This window comes from Carassius carassius, chromosome 10 (assembly GCF_963082965.1).
Source record: "Carassius carassius chromosome 10, fCarCar2.1, whole genome shotgun sequence".
Taxonomy (NCBI): Eukaryota; Metazoa; Chordata; class Actinopteri; order Cypriniformes; family Cyprinidae; genus Carassius; species Carassius carassius.
The window spans coordinates 13,249,521-13,268,250 of NC_081764.1; the positions used below are offsets into that span (position 1 = coordinate 13,249,521).

At 37.5% G+C, this 18,730-nt stretch overlaps 1 protein-coding gene across 1 annotated transcript; it reads left to right on the forward strand.

Moving 5' to 3' along the window:
• Window positions 1–1,314: 1,314 nt before the first annotated feature.
• Window positions 1,315–18,116, forward strand: LOC132151815 (tyrosine-protein kinase receptor Tie-1-like). Its single transcript, XM_059560199.1, has 23 exons — window positions 1,315–1,545; window positions 2,491–2,784; window positions 3,294–3,404; window positions 3,669–3,824; window positions 3,921–4,052; window positions 4,160–4,300; window positions 5,077–5,205; window positions 5,299–5,444; window positions 5,597–5,741; window positions 5,829–5,987; window positions 6,112–6,249; window positions 9,755–10,039; window positions 10,203–10,493; window positions 10,612–10,802; window positions 10,985–11,195; window positions 11,282–11,392; window positions 11,549–11,739; window positions 15,208–15,321; window positions 15,435–15,505; window positions 16,444–16,484; window positions 16,579–16,675; window positions 16,782–16,881; window positions 17,388–18,116. The coding sequence occupies exons 1-23, from the start codon at window positions 1,491–1,493 to the stop codon at window positions 17,457–17,459; spliced, it is 3,381 nt and encodes a 1,126-aa protein (XP_059416182.1). The 5' UTR covers window positions 1,315–1,490; the 3' UTR covers window positions 17,460–18,116.
• The last annotated feature ends 614 nt before the right edge of the window (window positions 18,117–18,730 follow it).

Below are 18,730 nucleotides of genomic sequence, written 5' to 3' on the forward strand. Positions count from 1 at the left end.
ATATAATATAATATAATATAATATAATATAATATAATATAATATAATATAATATAAAATGCAACTTTAGTTAGGTAATGGCACTGTAACAAGAAATCACAGTTCTGAATAAAATGAAAATGCAATAAAATAAATAATGGTGCTTCAGTTTTTATATGCATATGCGATTTTCTTATTCAATCTATATTTTGTCTTTGTAATTTTGCATTTTGTTGTTCATGGTAATTTTAAAAAAAATTTATTGCTTGATTTTAAGGAAAATGTTATCTACATTTTATGTTTGTTACATTCAAGTTATTTTATTTATTTATTTATTCAAAGGAACGGCCCAGCGGCCAGATGCAGGAAGCGCAATGAAGCATATGTTTGATCAATTTAGCCTTCTCAAATCAACACATATGCCTAAAATAAAATCTATGGGAAAAAAAAAAACAAAATAAACACTTGGTAAACAAACAGGATGTGCATCCGAATACTTGCCTCATAGACAAGATTAACATATTTATAAAATGCAATGAATTACTACTCTAAAACCAAATAATTCAAATCTAAGACAAAAACTGTAATCCGCAAAGAGGCATTTCTCTCTTAAAGGTGCGTCCTGAGGAGATGGCGTTGTGATCTTTCTGACACTGACTCAAAAAACACTAGTTCAATTAAACACTAATTCAAATATCCCCTAACAATTTTTATTATTTACATTTTTTATTTTCTTTCTTTTTTCCTTTGAAAATTCCACCTATATTCTCAAAAAACGTAGACTTATTGACCTTTTTGAAACTCTGACTGATCGATTTCATGAGACATTTGTTTGTATTAAATTGTTTAACATGCATTCAAATAGATTCATCTTTATTTCTTGCTGCAAATATTAAAGAGGAAAATATAATTGATTCATGCTACTGATGATTCACTATACTGGCGAATTATCTCACTACAAATTAATGAGCGTAAAAACACTTTTATTCTATGTATCTCTTGTAATAAAATTGAAAGTAGGCACTTTGTAGTAACAAAGCACAAAGCTGCGAACTTTATTTATTTATTTATTTTGCATATGGGACGGGGCTGACTTCGCATTATATGACCCCTTTAAATAACAATTTAGAAGTAAAGCTTTGCAGTGATATAATTAAAGAACATCCCTGATCTTGATGAACTGACGTTAAGTCATCAGACACATCCAGTTTTGTGTAAGTGAAATTCAGTGAAAATACTTGTAGGACAAACAGTTCGATCTCTCTCTCTCCCTCTCTCCAATCCCCAACGCCTCTTCCTTCCTTTCCCACCCAAAGTATGAGTGTGGAGTAAGCAGAAGAGTTGAGTTTTCTCCGTGTCAACAGCACAGATTTCCACGCGCAGGGTGAATCAGTGCGCGTGCATTCACAATGATCGTAGAAATGCGCAATTACGCGCGGCGACGGCTGGCGAGCTGGAAAATCCCACTGGAATGACAAATTCATTTCTAACGGATTATCTGAGAGTGAACATATGATTACAGTCATGCTGCATTTAATCTGCCTCTTGTGGGTCGTCGACATATCTGGTAAGTAGTTGTTGTTACACCAAAAAGTATTCAAAATACGTTTTGATTGATTGGGGAATTAAAATCAAGTCATTTGTATGTCGGTTTTCAAATATTCTATACAGTATTTTGGTCTATAGCCTATATATTAGAATGATATTTGACAATTCTTGCTCACAATTCGCTTTTAAAACACTATTTATTTATTTATTTATTTATTTATTTGATCCTAACAATGAACATAAGATTTTTACTGAAATTTGTAAAAGTTTAACTGAAAGTTTGAACTGTTTTCAAACAGTTTTCAATCGGTAATTTGTTGTTAGATTTTTTAAAATTGTATTTATTTATTTATTTATTTTAATATCAGGGTAAGTTATTAAAAATGTTATTATTGCCTGGGTTATGACAGGTTCACCTTTAGCAAATTTAGCAACATATAGCAACAGCCTTAATAGCAGATCAATATGTGTTCAAAATTGGACAACAACAGAGAAAAAGTTTTGTTTTTCTGTACCCAACACTTGGCATGTGGCATATGGCATGTGCCTATATAGATACTGACTTCACTGGAGTAAAAAAAGTGTGACAACTAGCCCCGGGCTCCTCTACATGTTTTCATTATTTCGCACATGGGATCTAATGGTATTCATGGTGGAATGATGGCTTTAGATCCTCTTTGTTTCCTGATATTGTTCTTGTGTTGAGAAGGCCACATAGTGGCGGAAAGCCAGGGGAAATGTGTGAAAGCAGGAATGTGGATGTTCCTCTATGGTGCCTCCATTGTTGTTGGTATTTTTTGATCTTTATAATAAACAGAAAACTGTACTAAGTTCTAGAGGTTCACAGTTTCACCCTTAAGAGATGATATTAATTTAATAACTTTCTAATTAATTGTTTTCCAATAGTTGTCCTGTTTTAGTAAATTGCATTGCATTAATATGTATGAAATGGTTCCTCTCTCAGATGCAGTCATGGATCTCACCATGATCTCTAACAGGGCCACATCTGCTCATCATTTCCGTCTCTCCTGCATTTCTGGAGAGCGTGACACAGACGGGATTCAGCTGAGCATCACAAAGGACAACAGCATTGTGCTCCGTGCAGATTCGCCACATTTTGATGTGCGGAGACCACAAACTAAAGAAGTGGTGGCTACTGGATTTACAGGCTTTGACCATAGTGGGATTTTCTACTGTCACTCAAAAAGGGGCTCTGACCAACCTGGCAGTGTTACTCTCATCAACAACTACAGCAAAAGTACAACAAAAAATAAACATAACTTACAGTTCACCCAAAAAATGTGTAAATGAAAATGTCATAATTTACCAACCCTCATGTTGTTACAAACCTGTGTGATAAAAAAAAGACACTAAAGAAGATATTTTGAAGAATGTTTCAGTTGTTTCTGAGAGAGTGAGAATGAGAGTCAATGGGATCCAAAACAACATTGCAAACCATTGACTGTCTTTGAAATTACCCTATATAAAAAATTACCCTTGAGACATTTTTTAAAACTATCTTTTTTGTTTTCTTTAGAAGAAAGTAAGTCATACAAGTTTGAAATGACATGAGGGTGAGTAAAAAATGACTGAATTGTCATTTCTGAGTGAAAGCATAGGTCTTGAACCCTGCAGGACCTAGTGTCCTGCAGAGTTCAGCTCCAAACCTAATCAAACACACCTGAACCATATAATCAAGGTCTTCAGGATCACTTGTAAAGTTACAGTTATTTCCAGAATACTATTATTATTATTATGTGTTTTAAGGTCACTTCAAGCCAGTGAGTGTCACTCTGATGGCCAGTAAAGGAGACGAAGTGAAACTAATCATGGACGTTGTTGGGACAGAAAGACGAGACATTACTTGGAAATTCAATGGTCAGTATAGCTTTAATCTTATTCTTTTACGATTTAGCAAGATTCATGTCTAAAGAGCATGTATGCATCATTTTATGCATATTAGTACAGTGATTTATGAAAATATGTTTTATATTATATACATACAAAAAATCCAAAATGGGACGCAGAAAAACAAAGAGGATCCAGCGGGATGTTTCCAACAAGATGATCAGTAAATGAATGCGCAAAAGATCAGTAAATGAATGAGCAATTTACAAGCAAGAAAATTCTGATTTGCTTTAGGTAACTACTTCTACATGACTCCTATTGCTGATGTCCAGAACAGCACAGCAGTTCTAGATCTGATGAAAGTTGATGAAAACAATGCAGGGATTTACAGTGTCAACTATGTTGGAGAAAGTGCTCTTTATAGTGGCTGGATCCGCCTCATCGTTCGTGGTAAGATAATAAGTATCATATAATTCATTTAAACATATTCAAAACTTTGGATTTTCTATTCTAGTGCTTGATTTTTGTTACCTGTGTATGTTCTAGCATGTCCAAAGAATAAATGGGGCTCCGACTGTGACAAAGACTGTCCCGAATGCTTGAATGGAGGCGTGTGCCATGACAAAGTTGGAGATTGTGTTTGCCCACCGGGGTTTATGGGAATGCGCTGTGAGACAGGTAAATGAAAACCATTTATATGAAACTGATCATTTGCATCTGTAGAGACTATTCATTTAAGAACTTAAACATACAAATCATTTTTTTTTCTGTTTTTGGTCTTGCAGCCTGTCGAGAAGGGATGTTTGGTAGGAACTGCCAGGAATCCTGTAAGTCGGAGAATGGATGCCAGGGCTTGAGTTTCTGTCTCACGGATCCTTACGGCTGTTCTTGTGCCAGCGGCTGGCATGGAGATCGCTGTCGTAAACGTGAGTTTAACTTAAGATCCTTGTATATAAGAACTGTTCCCTTCATGCAGAGTATCATCTGGAGCCAGCAGAAAGGATTCAGTCCTGAATGAAAGTTTAAACAGGTGCTGCTGGAATGTGCCAGTAAAAATTCAGCTTCCAACAATCTGACCAAGATAAGCATTTCTTGCTAGTCTGTCCATTTGTTTTAGACTTTGTGAAAGCCAGTTTCCACCTCAGATTAAATAAAACGTGTAATTGTGAGATAAAGTTTAAAATAACACACACAAAAAAAAGAATTCACTGTAACATTGTGAAATACAAAATTGCAAATACAGGAAATAGCCATAATTATGAGAAATAAAGCTGAAACAGAGTGATATAAAGTCAAATTGTGTGATATAGTCACATTGTGAAATACAAAGCTGCAATTATAAGAACAGAAGGCTGCAACTGTGAAAAGATGTGTGGAAGTCACAATTCTGAAAAATAGTCAGCACAACTATAAGAGAAATAATTTTGCAATGCGATATAAAGCAAGATAATGTGCAACAGTAAGAATTACAAGAAATAAGGTAGTAATTGTAAGATAAAAAGTCTCAATTTCGAGAAATAATGTTGCAGTTGTGATGTATGAAGACACTTGTGGAAAAAAAAACACTCACACTTAAATTTCATGAGGTCAGAGCTCAGACACTAAAACATAATGACTTACTGAATCCTTCTAAAATGCTTGTTGTCATGTTTAATTGTCGAAATATAAAATAAAAACAGGATTTCCAATGTTATTTTCATAGCCTGTCCTGAAGGAATGTACGGCGCTGACTGTCTTTTAAGTTGCAACTGCAAGAACAGAGGCAAATGCAGTCGATTCAGTGGCTGCCAATGTCCTACAGGCTGGAGAGGGCAATATTGTGAGAAATCAGGTCAGGCTTCAAAATTTATTTTCCATCTACTCAAAAAAATCTATGATGTTTATTCCTCTTGGCGCCGTTTGTCTAACCTTATCCCTCTTTCAGATCGTGCACCAGAGATTTTGGACATGGCCAGTAACCTGGAGGGAAACTTGAACTCCAGCTACAAGATCACATGTTCTGCAACAGGCCATCCACTGCCTAGCCACATGAGTATTGAGCTACGCAAGCTGGAAAGCACCATTCTTAAGGTGAAAGAGTCATAAGAATCTTAAGGAGAAGTTGAAGCTGGAAAAAAGGAATGCTTATAAAATGAAAAGTTAGAAAGTAATGTTGTGCCTAATGTCTTGTGTCTTTCTAATGTGGCTACTATCTTTATGATTGTCTGCTGTTGATTTCTCAGGCATCCCACACTACCATGGACTCCAAAAAAAGCACAGCTCACTTTGAGATCCCAAGGCTGTCTGCAGAGCATAATGGTTTGTGGGAATGTCGAGTCTCCACCAATGGTGGGCAGGATTCCTTCAAGTTTACCTTAACTGTGAAAGGTGAGATTCAGTTTAAAATTGATTCATTCTAACAATGTTCTTTTTTTAGCTGAAAGACCCTTAAACTTGCACTTTATTGTGAACTAGAGCCACCCTACCCAACCACTGCTCCTAAACTGCTGTCGAGGAGAAGCAAACAACTGGTTGTAAAGCCAGTGGACACTTATGCGGGTGATAGTCCCATTATTTCCACTAAGCTGCTTTACAAGCCAGTGGATACAGAAGACTCCTGGTCCTCCATTATAGGTAACTCACTTCAAAATCACTTCTTGTTTTAGGAATTACTAGTGTTCATGTTGACATGTAGAATCATATCAATATATGTCATAAAAATCCTACAATTTTATAATCTTTTTTTTTTCAAATGAAGTGTATGGCAACGATCAAATCACATTATCGAACCTGAAGCCCTCAACCAGATACCATGTCCGTGTACAACTCACTCGCCCAGGGGATGGAGGAGAAGGTCCTTTGGGTCCAGAGGCAATCATGGAGACTGACTGCCCAGGTGAGAATCAGTTAACCTAGAACTAAAAATTAGGGATGTCCCGATCAGGTTTTTTTTGTCCTCGAGTCCGAGTCATTTGATTTTGAGTATCTGCCGATACCGAGTCCCGATCCGATACTTCTACAATACATAAAAAAAGAATAAAGAAGAGCGAAAAAACAGATCCAGGATCTTCAATAAATTACATTTTGAAATATATTCAAATATAAAACAGCTATTTTAAATAGGCTAGTAAAAATATTTCAAAATCTTACTGTTTTGCTGTAGTTTGGATCAAATAAATGCAGGCTTGGTGAATAGAAGGGACTTCTTAAAAAAAAATAAAAAAAACCTTAACAAGCTTACTGTTCAAAAACTTCTGACTGGTAGTATAGGCGACTTTATTTTTTCTCTAATTTCTAGATTTTAATAGGCTTAGAAATCTATAAATGCTGGTCAATAACAAATAATAATGATTTGTTTATATACTACAAACACTGTTTATCACATAATAATGCAGAATAGTTTCTATACTGTAATAAATACTATGTCAATCAGCACTGCATTGTTCATACTTTATTTATCACCTGCTGGAGATGACTTGAAGAACAATTTATTGTCGTGATCGTATATTAATGTCTTCGTGTTTGCATAAGTTTCTGTTTTCCTGTGCGCACCACAGCATAGCTGGACGCTTTTGTCCATACTAGGAATATCCTGATATCAGCGCGAGAGCGCGCTCCGGCTTCGAGTATGAATGAAACACACACTGCATGAGAGTTTAGCGCTCTGTGATGTTCATCTCGCTGTATCCTGGGTCCGAATGAAATATCAGGTCATGCGCAAACTATCATGTCTCTTTGAGTTTGAATCTATATTATTCACACCAGCTCTTGAAAACAAAGTGATGTCATGCCGCACGCGTTGCTGTTTCTATGTGGAGTCAAAAGGGTCTAACTCTGTGCCACCGCATAACAAAAGATGTGTTAAAAATTAATGAGAATATATATATATATATATATATATACAGTGTTGGGGAGTAACTAGTTACATGTAACTGCGTTACGTAATTTAATTACAAAATTATTGTAACTGTAATTAGTTACAGTTACTACGAAAAAATGAGTAATTAAATTACAGTTACTTATGAAATTTTTAACGATTACAAAGGGGATTACATTTGAATATTTACACACATCCACATACAGATTTAACTGATTTCTTTCCCAAATTGCACTGACTATTCTGGGACATACCGCCCTAATAATTTCCTGGATGACGAAATACAGTCTGGTTCGTAGAATCCAGTCATAAAAACGAAATGCCTAACGCGGACGGAATATGCCACATTTTGGATGACTAAATCAAAAGTAGGTCAGTACACTTGAATCAAAACATGACATCGACTAGTATCTGTGAATATTAAGCCCCAAAAATGCAATATATGACTTGCACATTCTGCGTGTCTGTGGAAATCAGGCGCGGACTGGACACCGGGAGAACCGGGACAATTCCTGGTGGCCTGGCAGCCGATTTTGCCCCACTATTTAATATCATTATTGTATAATTGCCTGCGAATGTACTAAAGCGATCATTTGCGAATCCGCCATTTGATAATTAAATCTCTAATAAGTCAAGTGTTAGTCATGACTCGCGCGCTCTCCGCGCCTCCGCCAAACGGTTTGGATCAGACTCAGAGTAATCAATGCGAGAGAGAGAGAGAGAGAGAGAGAGAGAGAGAGAGAGGGAGAGAGAGAGAGAGAGAGAGAGAGAGAGAGAGAGAGAGAGAGAATTAATAAAGTGGACTGTGGAAGCGCACAGCTGGAGCAGAGAAGCAGAACTCCTGTTCAGGGTTTTAGGTCAGTTTCATCTGTAAAGATGCTTTTTTTGTCTTTTTTTTTTTTTTTTAATCAAGCAGCAGCACGTTGCTCACCAGCCATCACTCAAAATACTATATAAAGGACATCATTATTATCAGTTGTAATGTTACAGTAGGAATTTATCTTTAAAAAATTCCGATTTAAATTTACATTTTAATATTTAACTATAAATCCAGAGAAAATGGTTACCATTGTTTAAATGTGATAACCAAAAATGTAAAATTATTTTACAAATGTATTTATTTAAAAATAAATACAAATCCATTTGCAAAAAAACAAAAACAAAACAAGGTTATTTTACTTTTATATAGGCTAATAAAAGCAAGGTTAATTTTTGTAAGGGAAAAACATGACTCGTGTACAGTATTCAGATTTTTCTATAAAGATATTGTAGTATTGTAGAGTATTGTATTTTAAAGTATAGTTTTGTTCAATCTTGAGTATTAAAGTCACGAGAGATGGATAACAGGGCAAAATAAAGAAACTGAAGAGAAAAATGGAAGTGAAGGTGCAGTTCAGGAGACCACTTTTAATTATTTTTCATATCCCCAAATTAAAGATTTAAACCTTTTTTATGTCAGGTCCATACAAAAAAATATATTTGTCCATGAATTTGTTTGTATGAGTTTTTTTCCCAGTCCGCCCCTCCTGTAAATTAATGGCAAAGACATGGTTTCATTTACTACACATAGGCCTACTGAAGCGCGCAGTGTTTTCAACCTCTGCTGCCTCAATATAGGAGTACACGAGCACATAAACATAATTTCTAGAACTGCTCTGTGTCACTTAATGTGCATTTTACTTATTTTGAGAAAACTATCATCATATACAAAGAGACAGCAGTTTAAAAAAACACCAATGTTTCAGGAGTTTATTACACAGAATACGTCACATGCTTATTAGATAACTGTATTTAAGTTGATGTATATGCTTTTATTTATTATTCTTTAAATTTCACAAATTTAGAAAAGTAATCAAAAAGTACTCAAAAGTAATTAGTTACATTACTTTAATAAAGTAATTGAAAAAGTTACACTACTATTACATTTTAAACAGGGTAACTTGTAATCTGTAACCTATTACATTTCCAAAGTAACCTTCCCAACACTGTATATATATATATATATATCCGAGTCCTGATCGGGAGGTAACGTCCGATTCCGATCGAGTCTGAAACCACCCGATCGGGCCCGATTTCCAATCACGTGATCGGATCTGGACATCCCTACTAAAAATTGACTTGGTTGTAGGGAAAGATTGGGGCAAATGCCCCACTTAAGAACATATTTAGAGTTTAACAATGACTATGTATAGGGTGTACAAATTTGCCACATTACTGTGTTAAGAAGGCCCCCTACCTGTGGCAATAAGACCCCTTCAGTAAACTTGCACCAGTTGTAAATCTAAAATGTATTTGATGCATGTAAAATACATCATAAACCTAAATCTAATAAGAGGAATTATAATATTTATTAAATAATAAAAACGTTAGTAATAACATACCACTCTCCCACTTCTGAGGTTGTCAACTTACCCCAGTTGTCTAACCAATGTTATTTTAGTGTTATTTATATACTATCATAGTATTTAGTAATGTGTTCAATTTAGTTTGTAGTTTTTTCTGATTGCGTATTCTGTGTCACTAGAGCCCACGGCCAGGCCGGAGATTAATGCCTGCTCACTGGAGGGCCGTAATGCCACCATCAGGTGGTCCCTGATTGGTACGTCCCGAGAAGCCACTGGCTTTTTAATACAGCTCATTGGACCACATGGAGAGAAGCTGCAAGAGGAAACCACCTTGCTTAATGTACTCTCCATCAAGCTCTACAATCTGGAGTATACCAGAGACTACCAAGTGGTCGTCAGGCTGATAAACTGTGGCAGCCATGGGCCCCCTTCAAAGCCCCACCATATTCACATCTATAAGCAGGGTAAAAAGAAATCTTGCATGTCCCCAAGTAGGCGCAAGAAGGTGACTGACTATAAAATAGGACATGAATGTTAGACAGGATGTGGTGGAAACTAATAACTCACAAGTGTTTCAGTGTGTGAAATGAAACTGAAGTGGCAAAATTACGTATGATTTCTCTCCAGGTCCTTCTTCTCCAAGAAACGTCCAGGCAGATGCTCTGTCCATCAATGCAGTCAGGCTTCACTGGCATCCACCTGAGGACCCCAATGGAGGCATTGTGAAATACAGCATTGAATACCAGGCAGTGGGCCAGAGCCGCTTTCATTCTTGGGTGGACACAGACGATGGCAACAAAACCATGAAGGATGTGACATCCCTCAATGGGAGCACATTATACCAGTTCAGGGTGAGGGCTTTCTCCAAGTTGCCAGGGGATTGGAGTAAGTTTGTACAAGCCAGGACACGTGGAGACGGTAAGTGACAAGAGAGAATAAACATGTAAAAGACAAAAAATAAAGCCAAAATATGAAGTTAAAAGCTATTCTAAAATGCACTTTTTAAAAAGGCACTTGCTGTTTTTATATTAACAAGGATTATCAAGCTATGTTCCGACCACTCAGCAAGTTGGACGACCAATGGCTGAGGATCATCAGCTTCTTTGGGCTGTAGTTGGGTCAGTGGCTGTGACCTGTGTGACCATCCTTCTGGCCCTTTTGATTCTCTTCTACATTCATAAATCTGTCTTTAAACGAAAACGTACATTCACCTATCAGTCTGTATCGGTGAGCAGACACTTTACTTTATTTCTACTCTTATGCTTGCATATGTACAGTGGCAGCAAAAAATAATGTGTGGTCATAAACATTATATTTTAATGATTCAACATAGTGGGATAGTTGCATCTACTTTATCAATATATCAAAAATAAATAAATAAATACATAAATAAACACATTCATTCTCAGGGAGAAGAGACAATCTTACAGTTCAACTCAGGAACGCTCACACTGACCAGGCGACCGAAACCTTCTACAGAGCCCCTCACATATCCCATACTGGAATGGGAGGACATTAAGTTTGAGGATGTCATTGGAGAAGGGAACTTTGGTCAGGTCCTCAAAGCCATGGTCAAAAAAGATGGTATAAAAATGAGTGCTGCAATTAAAATGCTCAAGGGTAAGAACACAAGCCAACAGAGCAATGTTAGCCAAGGTCTATATTACATGATTGTGATTTTGTGTGTCCATTGTGTGAACCTGCAGAGTTCTCCTCAGAGAATGACCATCGAGACTTTGCTGGTGAATTAGAAGTGCTGTGTAAATTGGGACAGCATCCAAACATAATTAATCTAATCGGTGCCTGTGAAAACAGAGGTGAGTGCACCAGACTAGAGGACTACAAGTGTTTGACATAGTAATGTTATTAAGGCTTCATATCAGTTTTGTCAAAGTACTTTATTTGGGACAGATGCCATATGAACTTCTCTCTATTAAATAGTGCTGACATGTAACAGGTAATGTTATCCACAGGTTACCTTTACATTGCAATTGAATTTGCACCTTACGGAAACCTTTTGGACTTCCTAAGAAAGAGTCGTGTCCTAGAGACTGATCCTGCCTTTGCAAAAGAGCATGGAACTGCCTCCACACTCACCTCCCAGCAGCTCTTGCAGTTTGCTGCTGATGTAGCAACTGGCATGCATTACCTAAGTGACAAACAGGTATATATATATTTTTTTTTTGTTTTTTTTTGTTTTTTGTTTTTCAGATTATGGAGGTAATATTTAAGAATCCATATGTGGATGGGCAAAATTAAAGGAATAGTTCACTCAAAAATGATAATTTACCTAAAATGTACTCACCCTTGGGCCATCCATAATGTAGATGAGCTTGGTTCTTCATCTTCATAAATTTAGCATTACATCATTTGCTCACCAATGGATCTTTGCAATGAAAGTGCTTTGACCACTGTTTCTCACACATGCAAAGAAAGAGAGCGAGAGTTGTACACACCGTACACTAAATCGATAAGCTACATGTAAACCATATTCTTCATTGTATTTTCCTGTCAAAATAACAGAGTTCATTTGGAATTATTCAGCTTTTAAGAAAAAGCAGAAGATATGCCTGTTCCCTTCAAGGGAACGTTGAACTGCATCCTCTAGGGGTGCTATGGGGAATGCCTCGATGTGACCCGTGTCTGAAGTGTACATTTAAAACAACAACAACACGATGGCCAGCGACAGCATATGATGTCACTACCAGTGTGACCACAGTATAAAGAGGTGCAGGGAGAACACGTCGTCCTCTTCTTCATGATGACACACATGATCTTTGCGTCATTTGTTTGGGTGCAGATCACGCACGCGATGTCCTCGAGGGGGCAGACTGCATCCACTGCAAGCATTTTTCAATGAAATAGCTCCGCGTTCGTATGTATTATTATCGAGGAATGAGGGGCAGCCGTCTGCTCCCTGCGGTTCAGGACCCACTGCTGCCGAGTCATGGGGGAGAATGAGTTTGTGGGGATTGCTGGACCTATGATGTTTTGGTTGGTTCTGTGTCTTACATAGTAACCACCTTACTGATGGTCCGGACTCAAGGCTTCTTTGGGCTTCACTTCTTGAAAGGATTCAAGAATCCTTCAGGATTTCTATGAACATGCTGTAGGTCGAGCCACCTCTCGGCTGACAGCTGCGTTATGCTCCTTCAGCTAGATAACTTACTGCTAACCAGAATATGAATATGAGAATTGTTAGCCAAGGTCTAATATGAGTTGGCGACTTCTCACGAATTGTTCTATGGGATGTGCCATTTCCATCTATGTGCACTCTACTATGTATATGTTATGGACGGCTCCCTCAGAGTGCCACGGTCACATAAAGTCTCTAAGTCAGTCTTGTAAAAAGTATCTTTAAAATCCATGTTATGGTAAGTGAGCACGCGAAGTGTCTGGTTTTATAAAAACTATGCTGTGGTAAGTTCGCACATCAAATCCTGTGTGGTAGGGATTATGCCCTGCGGCTTTGTGACCTTTCTTTGAGTCGGTCAGGCCCCTGTTCCACCATGGGCACCACTCTTCCTATGTATCCTCAATGATACCTACTTTGACAGGGTGTTTCTACTAGGGGTCTGTTGAGACAGTTCCTACAGCAAGCTCATGCAGAGCAAGCAGTAGCCCCCTGGGTGACAGGCCAAGACCTAGTTACGATTCTAGAAGCTTGGTCATATCTCTTTAAAGCAATCTCTTCCTGAAACCAAGCCTTTAAGTTCTACCCTGGGCCCAGGACTACTGGCCCTAACAGGCAAGTTTATGGGCTATGTAGCTTAGGCCTTTGGCTGTAGGGAATAATGTCACTGACCGCCATCTAACCATCCCAGGGGCAACTCCCTTGAAGATTTAATAGATTACTTAGCGCTCATCCGTGGTTTGGCATGCACTCCCTTCAGCATGGTGGCATGGGTATATCATTCCCCATTGCGACCCCTGGAGGACACAGTTTAAAGTACCCTTGAAAGGGAACATCTCAGGTTACATATGTAATCATGGTTCCCTGAGTAAAGAACGAGACTCCGAGGCCTCTAGTTTCCTTGCCATGCTTCGGACGCAAGCTTCAGATGAAGAAGCGGATGACGTGTTCTCCTGGTGCCTCTTTATACTGTGGTCACACAGGTAGTGACGTAATAGGCTGTCGCTGACCAATGTGTTATTGTTGTTTTCTATGTTTGCTTCAGACTCGGGTCACGTCGAGTCATTCTCCATAGTGACCCCTAGAGGACCCCAGTGTCTCATTCCCTACTCGGGGAACAACGGAACCATATGTAACCTGAGATGGTTTTCTGGTAGTGGGCGGGGCTATTGCGCAAACAGCAATCTCATTGGCTGTCGCTCATCTGTTTCGGTCCGTGTTTTAATTTCAGCAAATCAGTTCAAGGGAACGCTGACAACGCGATTAATGTTCATGAACCCAGCGGCTCATTTATCCTAGTGCATTGTATATTGTTAGTATAGTAGTAGAACTAGTAGTAGTATTATCTTTTAATAACAATAATTACTAATATCTATTACTATTATTATTTTTTTTAATCTTATTTTTTAAGAAACCCTGAATGACCATATATATATATATATATATATATATATATATATATACAGTACAGACCAAAAGTTTGGACACACCTTCTCATTCAAAGAGTTTTCTTTATTTTCATGACTGAAAATTGTAGATTCACACTGAAGGCATCAAAACTATGAATTAACACATGTGGAATTATATCTGAAAATATGTCATATTCTAGGTTCTTCAAAGTAGCCACCTTTTGCTTTGATTACTGCTTTGCACACTCTTGGCATTCTCTTGATGAGCTTCAAGAAGTAGTCACCTGAAATGGTCTTCCAACAGTCTTGAAGGAGTTCCCCGAGAGATGCTTAGCACTTGTTGGCCCTTTTGCCTTCTGTCTGCGGTCCAGCTCAACCCTAAACCATCTCGATTGGGTTCAGGTCCAGTGACTGTGGAGGCCAGGTCATCTGGCGCAGCACCCCATCACTCTCCTTCTTGGTCAAATAGCCCTTGATGCCTTCAGTGTGACTCTACAATTTTCATAGTCATGAAAATAAAGAAAACTCCTTGAATGGGAACGTGTGTCCAAACTTTTGGTCTGTACTGTATATATATATATATATATATATATATATATATATATATATGTATATATGAGTGTGTGTGTGTGTGTGTGTGTGTGTGTGTGTGTGTGTGTGTGTGTGTGTGTGTGTGTGTGTGTGTGTGTGCGCGTGCGTACCTGTGTAAAATAGAATATCAGTCTGGCGACTAAACTAAAAAAATGTACTAGCCAATGGCAATTATATTGCCAAGATGTGCGTAGAGGGTTTTAAACAGCTGATTTTCACATTTTCAGCACATTTTTGGATGGAATATTCCCTTAATTGCCATATTGGCCCAGTGATTTATGTTAAATACTTGCAGTCATGCAGTTTGTTTAAATATTAGTCTTAACTGTCAATAATTTTTGAAATTATTAATTACTATTAAATATTTTATTTATATTTTTTTATGGATTATGTATTATGTTTTATGGATTGTTCAGTTTAACTAGGATTTTGTGCCACATTAATATTATTACTACATGGCCTAACTTCATGTCTGGTTATCTTGTTTGTGTATAAACAGTTCATTCACAGAGATTTGGCAGCCAGAAATGTACTTGTGGGAGAAAGCCTAGTTGCTAAAATCGCAGATTTTGGCCTCTCACGTGGTGAGGAGTTGTATGTGAAAAAGACCATGGTGAGGACCATATCTATGAGCTATGAGATGATAAAACTAATTTCCTTTTGTTGAGTCCATAGTGTATCTATATTACTCATAAAACTGCATGAATGTTGCTCTCTCTGTCTCAGGGAAGACTGCCTGTGCGATGGATGGCTATCGAGTCACTAAACTACAGTGTCTACACCACAAAGAGTGATGTGTAAGTACATCCTATACATTTTGTGTTTTTACACATATGAACATTGCCTTGAACATCTCATGCTTATTAACTGAACTTTAAATGTTATTGCCTGACACTTTATTTTCTAAGAAAATGTGACAAAGGGATTCATTGTTGATTAAATATTTGAAAAGACCAAGTGCTATGGCATCCCTAAGTTTCAATCCAAAACAACATGTCTTCATCATTCTCAATTTTTAATGGACAACTGATAAATAAGCAGGAAGGAACTGATAACCCCAACCAGGAAGCTCAAATTTAGAGTAGCAAGTTCCACAAGACCACAGTCCTCTGTCAAAACAACCTTTTTTACCCCCTAAAGAACACTGCACACTGAAGATTTTGAAAACAATATGACCAGCATGACATACAAACATAATTTTCTCCATCAGCCTGTTACTGATTTCCTTCAAAGCATGGAGTGATTGTCACAGTCACACATCAGTGTTAGCTGAAACATATACTGTAGTTATCTACAGTAGTGGATTACTTTTTTTTCTTACTCTTACCAGCATGTTTAATTACAGATCATCCCCCATAACTGCTCTAATAATTACATTACCATATGGGATCAATACATTTTGTTTTCTCTCAAATAACTTGAATACATTTCGGCTAGGACGCTTAAAAAACTTTCAGCAAAGATGCATAAAATGTATTTAAATTTAAATATTTCAAATACTAAAATATATTTAAATAGAAATCAGATTGAAATAATTATAATAGTATTTTACAATATTACTGTTTTTAATGTATTTTCATCAAATAAATGCAGTCTTGATAGCTGTTTCTAAACACAAGAATGTGGCTTGTGTACATGGCAAACAACGTAGTCATAAGCATTGACTTTTTCTACAGATCTTTTTCTTCTTAAACCTGGTTATTCTTTAATTAAAATATCTGCCTTGGTTTTTCAGGTGGTCTTTTGGAGTTCTTCTGTGGGAAATAGTAAGTTTAGGTAAGTTTGTTTATAAAGAGTTGAATAACTTGTTGTCTACTACATTATAAAGATGCTTCAGCCAGATGAATGCTATTAATCTGTTCTCTTCCAGGTGGGACACCATACTGTGGGATGACCTGTGCTGAGCTCTATGAGAAGCTTCCTCAGGGCTACAGAATGGAGCAGCCCAGGAACTGTGATGATGAAGTGTAAGCACAGACGTTCATGTGTTCTTGAAGTCACTTTCCATACTGATTGACTGCAGTCATATTAATTATTGGAATTATAATCACTGATATATAATTATCCATACAGGTATGAACTTATGAGGCAGTGTTGGCGAGACAGACCCTACGAGCGACCACCATTTTCACAAATATCTGTTCAGCTCAATAGGATGCAAGAGGCACGGAAGGTAAGGAAAAAACATACTGATGCTTGCATATGTAAAACTCAGAACACCATGTGGAGGCTTTGTGGGTGGTTACCAGAGGAACTGCTGTGTTGTTATAGGTGGTTGCTAGGTGGTTTCAGTTTGATTTGATCAGAAATACAGTTAAAATAGTAATATTGTTAAATATTATTACAATTCAAAAGAGCTGGTCTCTATTTTAATATAGTTTAAAATACAATCAATTCCTGTGATGGTAAAGCTGAACAGCCGTTACTCCAGTCTTCAGTGTCACATGATGCTTCAGAAATAATTCTAATTTCTTATAATTATCAATATTGAAAACTGCTTAATATTTTTGTGGAAACCACAATACATGATTTTTCAGGATTCTTTGATGAACAGTAAGTTAAATATAACAGCATTTATTTAAGATAGAAAAAGTGTGCAGTTCATGGCAGTAGCAGACACATAGCAGTCCCGTCTGCATGTAGCCATCAACCAACCTCCAATTCTCATCTTCCATCCAGGCCTATGTCAACATGGCTCTCTTTGAGAACTTCACTTATGCTGGAATAGATGCTACAGCTGAAGAGGCCTGACTACCAGCCCCCCCAGACCCAAGAAGGGTTCATAACCCAAGGGAAGCTCATAGAGCTTTGCGCTACTGTCACTCCCCTGCGGCCAGGTTCCATCGTTCAAAGAGACACTCAACCAAGACCACATGGCTATAGAGAACAGACTGTGAAAGGACACTCTCATGAGCTGTGACTCTAGATTCTATAAGTATTCATATCTCAGGACATGCTGGATTACTCAAGAGGAAATGGAACCTATAATATAAGCTACAGATGTAGCACACTGGGTCTGTGGGGATCTGGACCGTGCATTGAACTCTTTTTCCATCTTTTTTTGGGAGAATCATTGTGTGAGATTGTTGAAATGGACATGCATCAAATACAGTTCATTCAGTGGACAATAAACGCCAGTAATAGTCAATGTAGCACTTGAGAAAGCGATGTATTTTCCTTATTGAAACTCATTTGTCCAGCTTGAGTGAGTTCTGTACAAAATGTTTATGTTGTTTAAAAAGCAACTAAAGATTTTTAAGATCTTTTTAATGTTTTTTTTAAATATGACATATGTATGACATGCTATAGCCATCCTGTAATCATTTAAAGAATGTTAAGAGAATGTCTTTACTTGGATAAATAAAACATCTATGTGGTGAGGGGAGTCATCACAGAGGCATTTGGAGATGACCATAGATTATGATATGGAACAGAACGTACTCACTCTTTCTTTCGCTCCTTTAAGACGTGGGGTTGAGGTCAGGCCTCTTCCCTGCTGCAGCTTGCTGATCTGTCAAGGGTATTTCCTCCTATTCTGCCACAGGACCAGGAGCTGTCAGTCAGTGTATGGCAACTCAGTTTCCTCCAACTCACACACACACACACAACAGACAGCCTCCCACCCCAACCCCCTTAAACGCCACAGTCAAGAATTCCATTGAATACTATATTATATTTATATAAGTTATAGGCATCATTATGTTCACATTTGGTCAAATTTCATGATATTCATCATAACTGGACTCTAGAAAGAAATTGCATTATTGCACTTCACATGGTTTGAAATACATAGTATCAAAAAAGGAACTCAAGATTAGGATTTGTCAGAGGTTTGAAAATCTCATGCCTGGGGTGTTAAATTTGAAGTGTGACCTCTTCAGTTGGTTTATATTCTTCTACACATTTTACTGTGCAATATAATACACTCAAGAGTTTTTTGCAAAAGTTGTACAGTGCTTGAGTATACATGTGCGTGTGAAGGAGGCACTTTGTCAGTACGGGTGCCTGCCTCAATCCCCAGT

Coding starts and splice junctions, on each gene's coding strand:
- LOC132151815 (XM_059560199.1), top strand. CDS start 1,491: ATGATTACAGTCATGCTGCATTTAATCTGCCTCTTGTGGGTCGTCGAC. Junction 2,785..3,293: donor CATCAACAACTACAGCAAAA/GTACAACAAAAA, acceptor ATGTGTTTTAAG/GTCACTTCAAGCCAGTGAGT. Junction 11,393..11,548: donor CGGTGCCTGTGAAAACAGAG/GTGAGTGCACCA, acceptor TGTTATCCACAG/GTTACCTTTACATTGCAATT.